Source organism: Talaromyces rugulosus, chromosome II, assembly GCF_013368755.1.
Source record: "Talaromyces rugulosus chromosome II, complete sequence".
NCBI lineage: Eukaryota > Fungi > Ascomycota > Eurotiomycetes > Eurotiales > Trichocomaceae > Talaromyces > Talaromyces rugulosus.
This window is the reverse complement of record NC_049562.1, coordinates 3830920-3846174: the sequence shown is the minus strand read 5'-3', so window position 1 is coordinate 3846174 and position 15255 is coordinate 3830920. Positions and strand designations below refer to the sequence as shown.

The 15255-nt window shown below is 46.5% G+C and overlaps 6 protein-coding genes across 6 annotated transcripts; 2 read left to right on the top strand and 4 right to left on the bottom strand.

The window, feature by feature from the left end:
- Positions 1 to 1472: 1472 nt before the first annotated feature.
- Positions 1473 to 2170, top strand: TRUGW13939_03795 (uncharacterized protein; the record flags this gene model as incomplete). The annotated part of the gene is made up of 3 exons (XM_035486974.1): positions 1473 to 1664; positions 1719 to 1918; positions 2137 to 2170. 3 exons carry the CDS (start codon positions 1473 to 1475, stop codon positions 2168 to 2170), a joined length of 426 nt encoding a protein of 141 aa, XP_035342867.1.
- Positions 2171 to 2938: 768 nt separating this feature from the next.
- TRUGW13939_03794 (uncharacterized protein) lies at positions 2939 to 3484 on the bottom strand (the record flags this gene model as incomplete). The annotated part of the gene is made up of 1 exon (XM_035486973.1): positions 2939 to 3484. One exon carries the CDS (start codon positions 3482 to 3484, stop codon positions 2939 to 2941), a length of 546 nt encoding a protein of 181 aa, XP_035342866.1.
- A 582-nt stretch (positions 3485 to 4066) lies between these two features.
- Positions 4067 to 4650, bottom strand: TRUGW13939_03793 (uncharacterized protein; the record flags this gene model as incomplete). Its single annotated transcript, XM_035486972.1, has 2 exons — positions 4067 to 4344; positions 4419 to 4650. The coding sequence occupies 2 exons, from the start codon at positions 4648 to 4650 to the stop codon at positions 4067 to 4069; spliced, it is 510 nt and encodes a 169-aa protein (XP_035342865.1).
- Positions 4651 to 5552: 902 nt separating this feature from the next.
- TRUGW13939_03792 (uncharacterized protein) lies at positions 5553 to 8458 on the bottom strand (the record flags this gene model as incomplete). Its single annotated transcript, XM_035486971.1, has 5 exons — positions 5553 to 5648; positions 5733 to 7842; positions 7927 to 8115; positions 8180 to 8359; positions 8415 to 8458. The coding sequence occupies 5 exons, from the start codon at positions 8456 to 8458 to the stop codon at positions 5553 to 5555; spliced, it is 2619 nt and encodes an 872-aa protein (XP_035342864.1).
- A 952-nt stretch (positions 8459 to 9410) lies between these two features.
- Positions 9411 to 12427, top strand: TRUGW13939_03791 (uncharacterized protein; the record flags this gene model as incomplete). The annotated part of the gene is made up of 8 exons (XM_035486970.1): positions 9411 to 9743; positions 9798 to 9960; positions 10013 to 10175; positions 10388 to 10708; positions 10767 to 11210; positions 11261 to 12218; positions 12296 to 12337; positions 12401 to 12427. The coding sequence occupies 8 exons, from the start codon at positions 9411 to 9413 to the stop codon at positions 12425 to 12427; spliced, it is 2451 nt and encodes an 816-aa protein (XP_035342863.1).
- Positions 12428 to 13089: 662 nt separating this feature from the next.
- On the bottom strand, positions 13090 to 14631 carry TRUGW13939_03790 (uncharacterized protein; the record flags this gene model as incomplete). The annotated part of the gene is made up of 4 exons (XM_035486969.1): positions 13090 to 13363; positions 13441 to 14334; positions 14400 to 14476; positions 14542 to 14631. The coding sequence occupies 4 exons, from the start codon at positions 14629 to 14631 to the stop codon at positions 13090 to 13092; spliced, it is 1335 nt and encodes a 444-aa protein (XP_035342862.1).
- Between the last annotated feature and the right edge of the window lie 624 nt (positions 14632 to 15255).

The following is a 15255-nucleotide window of genomic DNA, read 5'->3' as shown; positions in this document are numbered from 1 at the left end:
CCTCAGGAATGGCAACAAATTGCTGCATGTTTAATACATGTTTGTTCTAGAGCCGAACTTAACGATCCGACCGAGCATTTACGCTCGCTTCACAGCTGGGACATTCCGAAGCGTGGTTTTTAACATCGGCGCGAAGTGAGTGATTAATCGCCAAAAGTGTGACTAGAAGGCATTGGTATACTATGCCTAACGACTTGATGACGACTAGTCCAATTCCATGGGAGGCGTTTCATGAGAAGTGTTACAATAGTAGCATGTCTGCCGTTCGATCGCAGCGGACGATTAATTTCTATTTTCTTTGCTTCCCCTTCCTCGAGCTGTTGAGCCTCATTGGCAGACGTTGAAGAACCCTCGCAGCGACGTTGCTGAGACGCATTGGCAGTCCTGCAAGACTCGAAAAGCATAGGTTGCTGAGCCTCATTAGCACTATCTTGTTTCTACGTTCCCCCCTGCTTCCCAGGCGTTGCTGAGCCATATTGGCAGCTTGGATAAGCTTCTCGTCAACTTCTCCCCCCTGAAATCTCGACAAATTCGACAATATTTTTGTGTGTGGCCACCCTCGCTTCCCCAAGGCACTTCTTGCCGCACTGCTTCTCAATTTGCGTCATTTTCTTATTATTTGTTGTGACGGAATCCTTTGAAATCTCTGTATTGACACCGCTGTAAAGCATTACACATGGCGACAAATACGAAGCTATGGCAATGCAAATCAAGGTATTCAACATTGATTTCCGGCGAATGCTATTTCAGTATGAATGGATAGATGCGGGCGCCGAGTCCTTCCCCGACGCCTGGTTCAGCATGATTACGAGTTTTTCCTTTGAGGGATGCCTTCGTCAAAGACAAGAGACTTTATTATAAGTCTCTTGAAAAAAAAATTCAAATTATTCCACCACTCCGTACTTCTACATTTTCAGGACTCGAAGATGATCTTTCAGAGAGCCAAAGAGTAATGGCGGGCTAGACGATTCATGAGCACGTGGAATTTGTATAAATCGCCCCTACACGCAAACTACCAGGCGAAGTTACCGTTTACACCGGTTGAAGGAACATATCTAAAGGTGGTAATCAGCGATGATGGATGTGATCCTGATGGCCGTCGATATCGGCCTTTTATTGTGTTGTCAATGGCGCTGCTTCTCCGGCTGCAGATTTACCTACGTTCCACTTGCAGGAGACAATTGAAGTAAAATAATATTCAACTCTCTTTTGGGGCCATTAAGAGAGATTGCTTCCTTCAAGCCTTCGACATCCTGGGAGGCCTCGGTCAAAAGAGGACAAGATTAAGGCAATCAACTTAATGAAGGCCAACTAGATGAGGAACTGGACGACGAGGCAATGAATCATGCGGAGCAAGTGGACGAGAATATGGATGAAGACGACCTCGATCTTGAAGAGATTGAATAGCCTCCAAAAAAATGTCGAAGAGATGACAATGGGCCGCTTTACCACCACCAATTGTCGAGATTGAGATGGCCAGCGAAGATGGAAACTCTACATCGCCCCCCGACCCTATGATCCAAAGCACTCTTTCGCTGGGATCTGTCGAAGTTGGACACATGATCAGTTGTTATTCAAGTGCTTCCGCCTCATGGCCCTTTAATCCATCGGCCGGGGAAGACTTTGTCAATGTTGCTGCCCTTAGATTTTTGTCTTCTCTCACTGTTTGTTGTAGTAAAGCAACACTGGAATGGGAAGTTTACAAACATCCCTTCTAGATTAAGCTGGGCGCGGCGACTCTCCACGCTATTACAGATGGCAGACTTTGCTCGCGTGGCAACAATGACATCTATTCAATCGTCAAAGTCAAGCCGTATTTGTTCCAGAGTTCCCCAGACATAACCTTGATGCAAATGGGCATCGAAATGCTCACATGGATTGCAGACTGTGAGCAGGGAACTGGATCACCAAAGAAGAGGTTCGTACGAAGAAACTATGTTACTTCAAATTTGTATTAATGGATGTCTAGGTTCTTTCTCTTCTCTCAGCATCGGGAAGAGATTTTCCTAACTACGGCCATAATTGACGATGCATATCGACAATATCTCGGGGAGAAGTGTTTTTTTACCAATTAGTTCCAAACCGGTACGTTCATTGAGATAGCATAAAGGACTTTTCTAACTTACTTCGAAATAGATTGGGACTATTACAAGAAGCTATGATTCTGTGAGATCTGGGTCACAGAAGATGATATTTCCTGTGACCTTCAAGCATGATTTATCACTAGTTACTGCTGATTCTTCCTCCCAACTCCCCAAAGTCACGGTCCCTGTAGGAACACCTCAAGTTGTTGGCTGGGGAAGCTACCAAGACGCATTAGGTGTTCTCCTCTTTTTTTCATGAGACTTCATGAGAGTAGTGGCAATTTAAATACACGGACTGGCCAAGTAATATCAGAAGGAGCCCGACAAGCAATCGTTGAAGCCACACAGTATACTTGGGATAAACGACACTTATCTCAAAACATCTCGACTTTATGGAGAACCCAATATGATGGAGACTCATTACGTGGATTTTCAGGGAGTGCTCTTTGTTTACGTAAAGAGTCTGAGCCATCATGCTTTGTTGGAACGAATGCGCAAGGCAAGATTCTAAAAGCGAGACTCTTGCGAAGCTTTATCGAGAACGCTCATTGACATTGTCGTATTTGACATCCTAGATGCGAACCAGCACGATTTGGCCGCAAGGGCCATGTCCCTACGAGGCGAATACCCTATCACCACCCAACTCCCTGGTGGGACGGGGGTAATCTCTGGTAGCGCCGACTATGTGCTGGGCTACGACCCTGTCGTAGCGTCCGTGCCAAAAAGATTTGAGAGCATTTCAATCATAATGGAAGCCAGGAAAGCCTCGGAACCTAAAAATGGTTACGCCCAAGCTCTAGCCTATATGGCTGGAGTCCAACAGAGACGCATGCGTCTCGAGCCAAGCCGGCTCATCAATACAAAATATGGCATTCACCAAACGTGTCCATATCTCCATGACCAAATATTAGTACCAAAAGATGCTCGCTGTTTTCCTTGGCTAATCGTGACTGCTCTTTCAGAGTACTGATAAAACGTTGTAGAAGATCACTCCGTGGGAGAACGCGTACAGAGCTAGATTGACGGATGGCTGGTAGTATATGCTTATCGAGCACAATTCTACGCTCCCCTCTTGGGTCACCGTGTGCATATTCCTTGTACTTGAGTACAAGGCGCTCAGGATCTTCAGAGGTCATCCAAATCTGATTAGGGGTTGGACCATGGACGTGAGAGAATAGATGATGGAAAAGATAAAAGTCCGTAAGAAACCAACCGTCCCTATTAGGACCGGCGGCGTCGGCTTCATCCGTGATACCGCAAACTGCGACAATTCGAGTTCTTGGGCCCACGTCTGGAGGGCAGGCAGTCTGAAACGAAAGCCCCTCCAAGTCACTTGGCGTACCGGTGGTGCGGCCAACGGCTTTCAACTCTGGAATCGATTCTGGCGTAATTCTAGCCATTGCGGAGGACCTTCATCTAGAATAGTATTCCTGGTGTTCAGAAAGTGAGAGACAAGCGCGGAAGTACCCAGTTGCCGCCTATCGGTGCCTACGCGCAAAGAGCGTGGTACGATTAAGGGACGTCATACCCTGGATATTGCAGAACACGTACATCACGTAATTACCGCAGAGTACGTACTCGACTACGCTCCGATCCAGATTAGGTTTAGTATGGAATATACATCGTATTGTTCAGAGACACAATTTGTCAACTAAATATAAGTGCACGGCTTACTTGTGAAATACGTTACATGTATTTACTAGTCCTAGTATATACTTTTTGATAGTAAGTATGTATGGAGTCTTTTTTATAGATCTATACATGTTTTAATGGAAATCGATAGTAGTAATTTTAGTTTTGGATGTTGCCGTATTAGGCAAGTTTTGACATGCGCTTATCTAAGAATACATGGTATAAAAAATAGATCAAAATCGTTCAATTCCCAACTCGTTTCCCAATCCAATCCCAAACAAAACAAAACAAAACAAAAAAAGTTACATGACCTCAAAAACAAACATCCCAAACCCAGTTCTCTCCCTCCCTTAACACATCGCCTTCTCCATATTCACAGTACGGATGATGCGTCCATCAAACTTGAATTTGACAAGACAATCTCTCGGATTTTTGGGGCCCCTGAGAATAAGGCGGGGCTGATTGGAGGAATTTGCGACATTGTTGTCGTTGTCGTTGTTCTCGCTTTGGCGAGTATTATTGTGCCTATAGCGGCGGCGGTGACATCGGCTATTGTTGGTGTTTTTCAAGATCCCGGCACCTTTGACAGGGCTAGGGCTACTTCTCTTCCTTCGTCCCAGCAAATCATCTAAACAGCAAGTTGGTATGGGATGATTTTTTTCTTCCCCAAAATATGAGAGGACGTAGGTACGTAGGACTTACGAAATGCGGCCATGTTTTCTTTGCCTTGCTTAGTTGACATGGACGATGAGTCGGCCATCCGGCTTGAGTCACCGTTTATGTAAAACGGGATTAAATCGAATGATACCCTTTTCTGGGGTGTTTTGAAAGTTGGGCTTTCTTCTTCTTTGACTGGGATCCAGTGAATAGGTTGCTCCTGGTCCTCGGTTTTCTCTGTGGTGGTGGTGGTGGTGGTAGTAGTAATTGGCATCATCTTGTTGTCGGCGGTTGCTCTCTGTAGGTTTGTAAGATATATCACGTCCGTGAATGAGGAACAGGGCTTTGTTGTATTGCCCTTTGTGTGAAAAGCTCAAGTGGTTTGTTCTATCTTTGGGCGAATGTTTCAAACGGACTATGGCTTTGTGATGATGAGAATTTAGAAAGCAAGAAAGAAAAAGGATGAGCAATGGAAACAATAGAGGTTGCTTGTTGTAAGTAGCAAAGAACAAGATCTCAGCGATAAGAGAAGAGTTGTTAGAGAAGATTGAAGAAGAGAATGGGTGATTTCACTTTACAACATGCGAGGGAGACCTTTTTATATGATCACTTTATATATGCTAGAATAGTATTAGTATACATCTACTACGTTTTGGTACTTTTCCTAAATAGGATATAAAATATAGAGACGATGACAGGGACGAGTGTAATCGGTTTGTCCTGAGGCAGAACAATGTTGTCCAGCAGTCTGTTAGGGCTATATATTTTTTTTCCCGGAACGGCTTAGTACTTTGGACAAGGATGCCTTGCGAAGTTGGCGACTTATTTTCTACAACTAGTCAACGGATACATGTATACGTCATTGTTCATTTTGTCTAGGAAGAATATATGTCATCATTTTGTATCAACTCCAAATCTAGTCCACGATAATTATGGAATAAAATTCGTGACTCATGTCGGCGGTGAATCCAGACTCTTTTTTTTGTATCCTGGGATACAAGTATACAAGTACGTAGTCCTGGATTATGTACATAATAAACCATGGAAATCGAATGAGGAATTTAAAAAAAAAAGAAAGGAAAAAATAACAAGTTAAAAAAAAAGAGGTTGGCAGGCACATTATACTCCTCTCTCTATATGAATTATCATCCACAACCATGTTTACAAGGCTGTACTGAATCATGGCTCGGTCCAGTCGACTTGCTCAGTGACTGGGTCGGATCCATCTTTCCCATACGTTACGCGAAGACGCAAGCGTAGTTTAGGCGGGAGTGCCTGGTAAAGTAATTTTTGTTAGCAAAAACTCAGATTTTATGTAAAAAAAAAAAAAGAAAAAAAAAAGGGAGGGAAAATGCTCACCCCAGTGACAGCAGCTATTCTCATAGCTTGGGTACCCTCTTCTCCTCCATCAAGATCTGCCTTGTTGATGGCGCTCAGTTGTAGTCGTTGGCTCTTGGGAACCGCAGCCTGAAGGCCAGCACCAGTTATCCGGTTGAAACTAGACTCGTTGCGGAAGCGAGCGAGAATCTGGGCACCGGTCCCGCTGGAATTACGTTGAACCTGCAGCGTAAGTACCAAATCATTCTTGTTGAATGCGGTGTGTGCCGATGGACCGGTTGTTGAAGGAGCAGGGGCCGGGGAGCTGGGAGCTCCAAGACCGCCTAGAAGATCCTGAGACGCAGATGTAGGGGCAGGGGAAGGTGTCTGGGGAGCTGGCGTGCCGCTTGATCCAAAGAGATCCATTATTGCGCTGGTATTGGAGGATGCAGCTGGCTGTGGAGCTGAAGAATCCCCACCGCCCAGGATGTCGGCCAGCAGATCGGCTGTGTTTTGTGAGGTGCCATTGGCACCCGTGGGACTCGTAGGACCAACATCTGAGCCACCCATTAAATCGAGGAGCATGTCTTCTGTCTGCTTGGGCGCCTTCTTGGACTTGTCTTTGAGCATTCGGCTCTGTCGTTTGTTTGTCGGTTCACCAAACACCCGTTGCTCTTCTCGAATCTCGGGAGGCGGCATACGCTCCAAGACACCTTGGCGGATTTGGTCGTAGCCAAATAGGTTACTGTATTCGACGGCTCGTTGCTGTACTTCAACATTGAGATCAGACGTGCGGCTAACCAAAAATCGACGGAGTCTTTCCACTTGGGTTGGGTCCGAAATTCTGACCGAGAGCTTCATGGCAGCGGTGGTTATATATTCTGTGACGACTTGAGATGCAGAGGTGCTGTTGAGGATATTGATGAATAGATCAACGATATCGCTTTCGCGAACCTCTTGAACAAGTTCCTCCTCTTCGTATTGCCCACCACGGAGAAGTGCATCTCCGTATTCACCAATAACCCATGACGCCGCAAGTGTCAAGCCTTCCTGTGTGATATCTTCTTTCAGTGCGGTGTAGAGCTTTTGAACCGCATATGTTTGCAAATCCGGAGTCGTCGCGATCAACCGGACAAAGGACGAGAGAATCTGTTCCTTGACGTAGCTGCCAGCGAGTTTAAGGACTCGCAGCATGGTGTCGACGTGCCATCTCTTATTCGGAGCGAAACGATCAGCTGCGATACCAATTTGAGAAGTCATTGCTGGCTTGAACTCGTTGTCGGCGACCTCGAGGAAAGCCAAGAGCTCTCGGACCAAGACACGGACATTGCCCTCGTTGACCAAGGTGAAGCTCAAGTCGAGGGCTCGGCGACGAATACTGATATCGGGATCTCGTAAACAATCCAAAATGGTGTTCCGATGCCTTTGTACCGCATTGGGCTCGACAGCCACCACCTTTATCAGTGTATTCAAGGCGACGTATCGAATGTTGTTGTCTTTATTGGCAAGGAACTTTCCAAGAATGTTGACACCAAGGACTCGGAGACCGGAGTCGGCCTCGATGTCGAGAATTGTGAGCACAGCCTCGTAAAGAATAGCATTACCGACGTTCTTGGATGATTCCGTGTTCGTGGCGACCTGAGCAAGGATGTCGTTGATGAGTTCACTGGTGGCTACGTCTCCTCTACCCAAGACACGAAGGAAGCGAAGTATTTTTGCTTGCAAGAAAGGATCAGTAATACCCGAGACATCATGTTCAGGAGCATAGCCCGAAGTAGTCAAGCCCTTCAGAACCTTGACGAGTGGGCCGACGTGCGGACGGAAGGATTCGATAATCTCGTCTTGGCCCTCTTCAAGCTCTTCGGCATGTTCACAGAGGTCAACCGCTAGAGTCAAAGCGCAAAGAAGAACACCATGGTTACGATCCGAGAGGAGCATCTTGGTTTTTTCCAAGAAATGTTCCTGCAAATCAGGAACTTTCCGGCAGATACGCATGGCACACAGCGCCGCTTTCCGTCGAATATAAGGATTGGCTGTGGTGATCAATGACTCGACTTCGGGAAACAGATCTCGGGACATCTCGATAGAGGCAATGTTGCCCAGCGTGCACAAAGCTAGGCCAACGACATATTGATTGGAATGATTCAAATCACTACCGAATGTCAGAGAGAGGCCAACCAAAAAATATCCGGAAGTGCAGTCAACTCCGGAATAAAGGCCGAGGGTCAGAACTCACTTTTTCAGAGAATTGGTGACCAAAGTTAAAACTTCCTGGTTCTCGTCCAGCAACAGCATGGTCCCCAAGTATCCCAATCGCTTGTCGGCGAAACGCGGAGAAGCCAGCAGCTTCAGACATTCGATCTGGCCGAAATGGGTTCGTTCTCCGAGGGTGAACAGATACAATAGCTTGGCAACATTGTTCCTCCTATTTTCAACAAGCAAAGCATTAGAACGGTGTATGCTGTGTAGGAGGGCAATCCGTTACTGACCGAACATTGGAGTCATGGCTTTCCTCTCGAAAGGAGGCGCGAATGGCGGCGCTCTCTTTTTGAACGACGGCTCGCTCATCTGCAATTGTCTTGGCAGACCGGACGTTGCGAATGAACTGCTTGACTGTGTAGTAGGCGTTGTGGTCAGTCCGTCTGCATTCTCTCTCTCTCTCTTCCTCTCTGTGTGGGGAATTCCGACTTACGGGAAGTCATCGTGGGCGCTACAACCCCTTACGGGGTGTGAATGACAGGGTTGTCACTGAGAACACTGGTGAACATTCGAAGCCGAAACGGCGAGGTGGACGATTGGGGACGCAGGATTGGGGAAGGGTGGTGGCGATGGAGGTCGCAGCTTCTGGCTCTCGTGTCGACTGAGCTGGACCGGCGGCGGGATTATTATTGTTAGTATTTGGTTATCTGTCTGAAGTGACTGGGGGGATGTGTGGCTCAGCCGCTGTGGCGCACCGCCTGTGGCTGACCGCCCGCATACATATATGCAAGACCCTGGCATTTCGATGTTTTATGCACACTCTTATTTTACTACAAATTTCAGTGTATTAGCCATGAAGCATTTTTGTCAACGTCAATGTCAACTGATACACAAGTTTCATCATCATGTTATGTCTCCGCGCTTTATCACAACTTCCAGCTTTCCAATCTTAGACCCTCGCACCAAAATAGAAGAGGAGAAGATGCCTGCGTATAGCAAAGGCCTCTTTTATCCTGTCAAAATAGGTGATGTATTTTCTTCAAAATATAAGGTTTTAAGTAAACTGGGATTTGGGGCAAATTCTACTGTCTGATTTTGTCGAGATCTCCGGTGAATTTTAACATCTTACTCTCCCTGTCATGAACGCTAATCGTTGGATAGGAAACATCGCCATGTTGCACTGAAAGTCTACACACAGAGTTCTCGGGTAAACCAAGAAGTCGAGATTCTTGAACATATTTCGGCTGTGAAGACACACCATCCTGGTCGTGATCTTGTCCGGACAATGATAGAGAGTTTCGATATTAGGGGGTCGAATGGTCATCACCAATGTATTGTTTATGAACCACTCTTGACCAGCCTCCTTCATTTTCAAGCAACTTTAAATCCACAGAGCTTACCCGAGGACTTACTTAAAGGAGCACTACAGCAATTATTACTTGCCCTTGATTTTCTGCATTCTGAAGCAAACGTCGTACATACTGGTATTTCTGCTTCTCTCGACTACCGCTATGTCTTTATATGGAACTAACGTTTAGAGCAGATATCCAATCCAAGAATATTCTCATCAGCACAAAGAATAAATCCATATTTGATGAATGGGAGCAGAGTGAACAGTCAGAGCCGAGCCCACGGAAGACATGCGGTGATCATACAGTCTATCGATCTCGACTTTTCCGTCGTAAAAAGGGTTGGAGTAGGAATTTTGGGATGCCTCTCCTCTCAGACTTTGGCGAGGCTCGCATAGGAGATGTACATAGCGGAATTATCCAACCAGATATATTTCGTGCGCCTGAAGTTATCCTTGGGATGAATTGGACATCAAAAGTCGACATTTGGAATGTCGGCGTACTGGTTTGTCAAGAGAAATGCGATACACTGCAATACCATATGTCTAACGTTCGATAGGTCTGGGGCTTATTCGAAGACCATCATTTGTTCGACGGCAGGGGAAGTGATCACAATCATTCGGACGTGCAACTTTTGGCAGAAATGATAGCCATCCTCGGACCTCCACCACTTGATTTTCTCCATCAATGCGGTCAAAGTCGCCAGTACTGGGACGATCTGGGTAGGTTTATGTTGTCCCCAATGTGTCCTTGCGAGATTTAACTAGGCCATAGGTCAGTGGAACGGCCAGGTAACTGTGCCTGACTATTCGTTGGAGGATTCAGAAGAGTACCTCGAAGGCGAGAACCAGGAGATGTTTTTACAGTTTATGAGAAAGATGCTTCAATGGGACCCAGAAAAAAGATATGGTGCCAGAGAACTTCTGATGGACCCATGGTTAAGCACGACAGCATAGCCTCACAACTATAAATCACTATAAATCACAATGATAGTCCAATATAAATATAGAAGAGGAGCGTAGTACGTACAAGTTACCATACATGGCTAGTGGGTGGCCCCGCCGGCCCCCGGGCTAGGCGGCTCGGCGTGCGCGCAGGGGGGGAACCGACTCTCCCGAGCATCCGAGGATGGGCTTAGGTCTGACGTAGGCCCGCCGCAGCTGAAAAGTCAAGTAATCAACAAGAAGCTGATTCTTCCTCAAACAACGCCTTCCGCGCGCTTCCATGGCTGGTCCATATCTTCTCTGACCCTGCTATTTTCCCTCATACATGCTCCTCCACACGCAATAGAATCCTTGGGTTTGCTTATCGACTTGTCGACATGTCGACGACAGCCATCTCCAACGGGTCTGCGACCTCGCACAGCCTGAGAGCCCGCGCTCTCAAGTCTGCGCAGATTGAAGATGACGACCACCGTCATCCAAACTTTCCCAGTCATCCTTCTCTTGAGAGGAATCCAACGGACTCAAGGTAAGTGCCAAATCTCGCCCAGTCTTCGGCCTCGATGCTGATGCGGACTTGTCGACAGCGGCACGTCGACCCCCGTTCCGGACGATGCGCCACCTTCAGTTCGATCGATATCTACTGCTCGCAAGCAGGTTCGAGCAAGGCATCGCCTGTTCCATACCATCGACTATGTCCCTCGCGTTTCCCATTTCGATCCTCAGTCCGACTACCACAACTTTCGCGGCTTCTTCACGCTGTTCTGGATTGGCCTTTTCATCATGGTTGTAACCACAATGCTGCGCAACATCAAGGACACTGGCTATCCGCTCCGCGTCAAAGTCTGGAGTCTGCTGTCTGAAAATGTGTGGCAATTGGCCATCAGTGACCTGGCCATGGTGGCCACTTCGTTCGTTTCGCTCCCGTTCCAGATCATGTTCCGGAGCAAGATGAGCTGGCTTCACTGGTCTCGCGGCGGCTGCTTGCTTCAGAGCTTCTACCAGATGGGATGGCTCATGTTGTGGATCAAGTATGTTGCACTTGGTTTGGTTTAATCGTAAGATGCTAATAAAATTGTAGGTGGCCGTTCATGATGGAATGGACATGGACAGCCCAAGTCTTTTTCACGCTCCACACTTTGACGATTCTTATGAAAATGCATTCATACGCCTTTTACAACGGACACCTGAGTGAAACAGAGCGACGTCTTTCCGAGCTGGACAAGCCTGGTCACGCTTCAATGGCTTCCGCGGTTCGCTATCCCAGGTCTCCCGTTCGCGCCAATAGTATAGATTCTGGGTTTGACTTCAAACAGAACGAACCCATATCCAAATTACGTGACGATCTAGCGACTGAATTAACCTCGCCCCTGGGTCATGTCACGTACCCTCAAAACCTGACGACAGTCAACTTCATCGACTTTTTATTCTGCCCGACCCTTTGCTACGAGATGGAATACCCGCGAACCGAGCGCATTCGCTGGAGCGAGCTGTTTTTCAAGACTCTGGCTGTGTTTGGCTGCATCTTCCTGCTGACGCTAACCAGCGAAGAATTCATCGTGCCTGTACTGAACGAAGCCAGCATCAATCTGTCCACCGTCACCAGCCGTGTCGAATGGGCATTGGTTCTCGCCGAAACAACAAGCATGCTCCTCTTCCCCTTTATGATTACTTTCCTACTCGTGTTTCTCGTCATTTTCGAATACTTGCTCGGCGCCTTTGCCGAAATCACCCGCTTCGCCGACCGCCGTTTCTACTCTGACTGGTGGAACTCGTGCGACTGGCTGGAATTCTCTCGCGAGTGGAATATCCCTGTACATCATTTCCTGCGCCGACACGTGTATTTCTCATCCAAATCGTATTTTTCGCCGTCGGTTGCGATGCTCGTGACCTTTTTGGTTAGTGCGCTTGCGCATGAGCTTGTGATGAGTTGTATTACCAAGAAACTGCGCGGATACGGGTTTTTGGCGATGATGTTGCAGTTGCCGATTATTGCGGTGCAGCGGACGCGGATTATTCGGCAGGCCAGGACATGGAATGTAAGTCTTTTTTTTTTTTTTTCTCTCTTTCTCATTATTTCAGCAGAAAGATGTATTAATGTGGTGGTGGATGTTAGAATGTCGTGTTTTGGTTCTCCATGATCCTCGGTTTATCCATGGTAAGCTTTCTTTTCTTTTTTTTTAATTCCTTTCTGAAGAAAACAAACTGACAATTTTGATAGATGTGTGCTCTATACGTCCTAGTATAAACCTCTTTCTCTCTTTCCTCTTTACCCTCATGATTTCCAACTCTGATGACTCCGGTGGTGCTTTTTGTTAACGCTCACATTATTATACCCATTTTTGCGTCTTTGAGCTGGTCGTTGCTTGGGTCAGAATTCTCTCTCTCTCTCTCTTTTCTTTTGGGGTGTTTTTGTGTACATTATTATTACATACAGGTGTAGTTGTACGAGTATCTGTCAGTATCAATTGATATTTTTATGCGTGTGTACGTAGTATTTGTTTGGGTACATAAGATGTAGATGCAATTGTGTTGTATTTCTCTATCCGATATATATATATATATATATCAATTGATAAGTCGACAGCACGGGATGATGTATTCAATGTTGAAAAGAATAATAAAGCAATAACGGATAGTAAATTGATTCTGGCCGCGGGTCCATATGCATTGACGAATCCAAAGCTCCAAGACTGTAATTTGATAAGACAAAAAGGAAAAAAAAAAAAAAAAAAAGAGAGAGAACACGAAACAGCGCCGATAATATGCAAACGGGCTCGATAGCCCGAGCCCCTAGTTATTCGATTTCACCACACCACACCATACAGACAGCATGGCATGGCATGTCCAAACCCCGCGACAGGGTTAGAAAATAACTCAAGTCAGATAGACAGATAAAAAAAACAAGGTCTAAAAATGCTCAATAGGCTCTTCAGGAAGAAGCTCCTCATGATGCGTCTCCCTTTTCGGCAACAAAGCTTTAAGCGGCGGTCGCACAATATCATTGAACAAAAAGGTACCATAAACGAGCAGCACGAAACCGGCGACTTGGAGCCATTTGAAATTCTCCCATCCGAGGGCCAGCGAGACGAGCCAGATGAAGAGCGTGCGGCAAGTGTCGATTGTGCTTCGCGATGTCGCGGAGACGGTGCGCGTGACGGATAGACCGAAGAAGTTGAAGCCACTGCACACAATTATTAGCCTTTTTTTTTTTTTTTTGCTTTTCTTCATATAAAAAAAAACAAAAGCAAAAAAACTCACCCAATGCTGATCATGATCAGCACGCTAGACACCGCAATAGCTCTATTAGTCGTAATCTCACGCCAGCCTTCCGCCAGATCAAAGTATCCATATCTGCCGGCCTCGGTTGAGCCGACGGTCAGATGCAAAATAATCATGCCAATGACGGTAACAAGGAAGCCAAAAACCCCCTCCCATCCAACAACATTCAATGGAGCCATGGCGTAGTTTTCGAGAATCCACTCTTCGAGCACAAACTGAGACGCGGTGAAGATCTGGGCTGCTGCAATGAGCAACACGCCAATCAGAACAGCAACGCCTTCGGGGGTTTGGGTTGTCGTCGTGTTGTACATGTCCCGAACAAAGCGAGATGCCACCGCATTAACACCATCCTCTGGGTCATGGCCCTGACTGCCACCAAAGAGAACACCAGCAAGACCAACCAGGGCCACACCCAGCACAACAACGACCAGCGCAAACCATTGGTACAAATACAACTTGCGGCGCAAAAACAGGACACTAAACAATCCCACAAATAGCACAAGTGCTCCGCGAGTCATCTGATAAATGCTAGCCGCAACAAACAACAACCCAACATTCATCAGCGTCGTCCCCGTAATATCGCAACATGAGGGAGCCGCAAGCAACAACACTTTCCATCCTCGCAAGTGAATGCGACCAGTACTCGACTCAATCAGAGGCTTGGTAGCAGGGTTCTCAGCAGATGACTCAAAATCCGCCTGGTCTTCCTCTTCTTCTTCTTCCTCATCGTCGTTATCGGCCTCATCGCTGCGAATGGGTCGGTACCCGCCCGCAAGAAGAGGAGCGGGTGAGTGTCGTTTTGCGAAACGCGTGTACAGTTGGGAAGCCAAGACGACGAGCCAGCAGCCCATTTCTCCGACAAACATTTGTGCACTAGAAACATAGGAAATCATCAGCTATATCTCTCTTTTTCCATAGTTTCGAGTGGTCGACGTTACGTTTGCAGGACAGGCTGCTCGAACAGCTTCCGCTCGTTTTCATCCGGCGAGTCACAGTTCCTGACACATTGCATATCCTATAAAAACATCCCATCATAAGCGAAAAGAGAAATAACATCTATCTGAAAAAGACGTGACAAACCTGGTACTTGTTCAGAATGGTATTGCACACCCCGGTCACTAGCATCATAGTGACCAGGATCGGAATGACTGCTCTGCTGTTGTCCGCCATTTTGAACAATCATTCATATACCGGGGAAGAGCTATACAGAAGTATAAAGCGAGGAAGTTCCAGGGGAGCTTAAATAAATAAAAAAACAAGAGCTCCAGACAGAGCAGCGCTCGAGGTGGTCAAGAGAGCGAAGCGATGTCGTGAGTTCATTGCCCGTTCGAGTAGAGTAACTAGGGTCACAGGGTGGCTTATCGATGATGTGAGTTGTCAGCTGACTTGGGTCACGCTTATCTTATCGCGGCTCCACCAAGACCCGCTTGCTGCCTATCGCCCTCTCCCACCCCGTAACTATATCCGAGAGTCTCTACAAACGCAAATTTAACTTAGTGAATAATATATGATCACATAAATGAATTAACCAAATCCATCAATTGAAAAACATTCAAATTGAGCGATGAAAAAATAAATAAATAACCGCGCGGATTTTCTAGGACCTCCCTTACAAGCATCAATGGTATACTTACTATGAAACGATGAAAAAAACACAATCCCAAATAACTGAAAGAAACAAAAAGCCGTATTACAATCTTTCGCCTGCTCAACACCTGTCCAATATCTGAACACCTTTGTCCGCCAATCGGTCATGAAAAAAATGGGGAATAAGAGAGAATATAAGAACAAGGT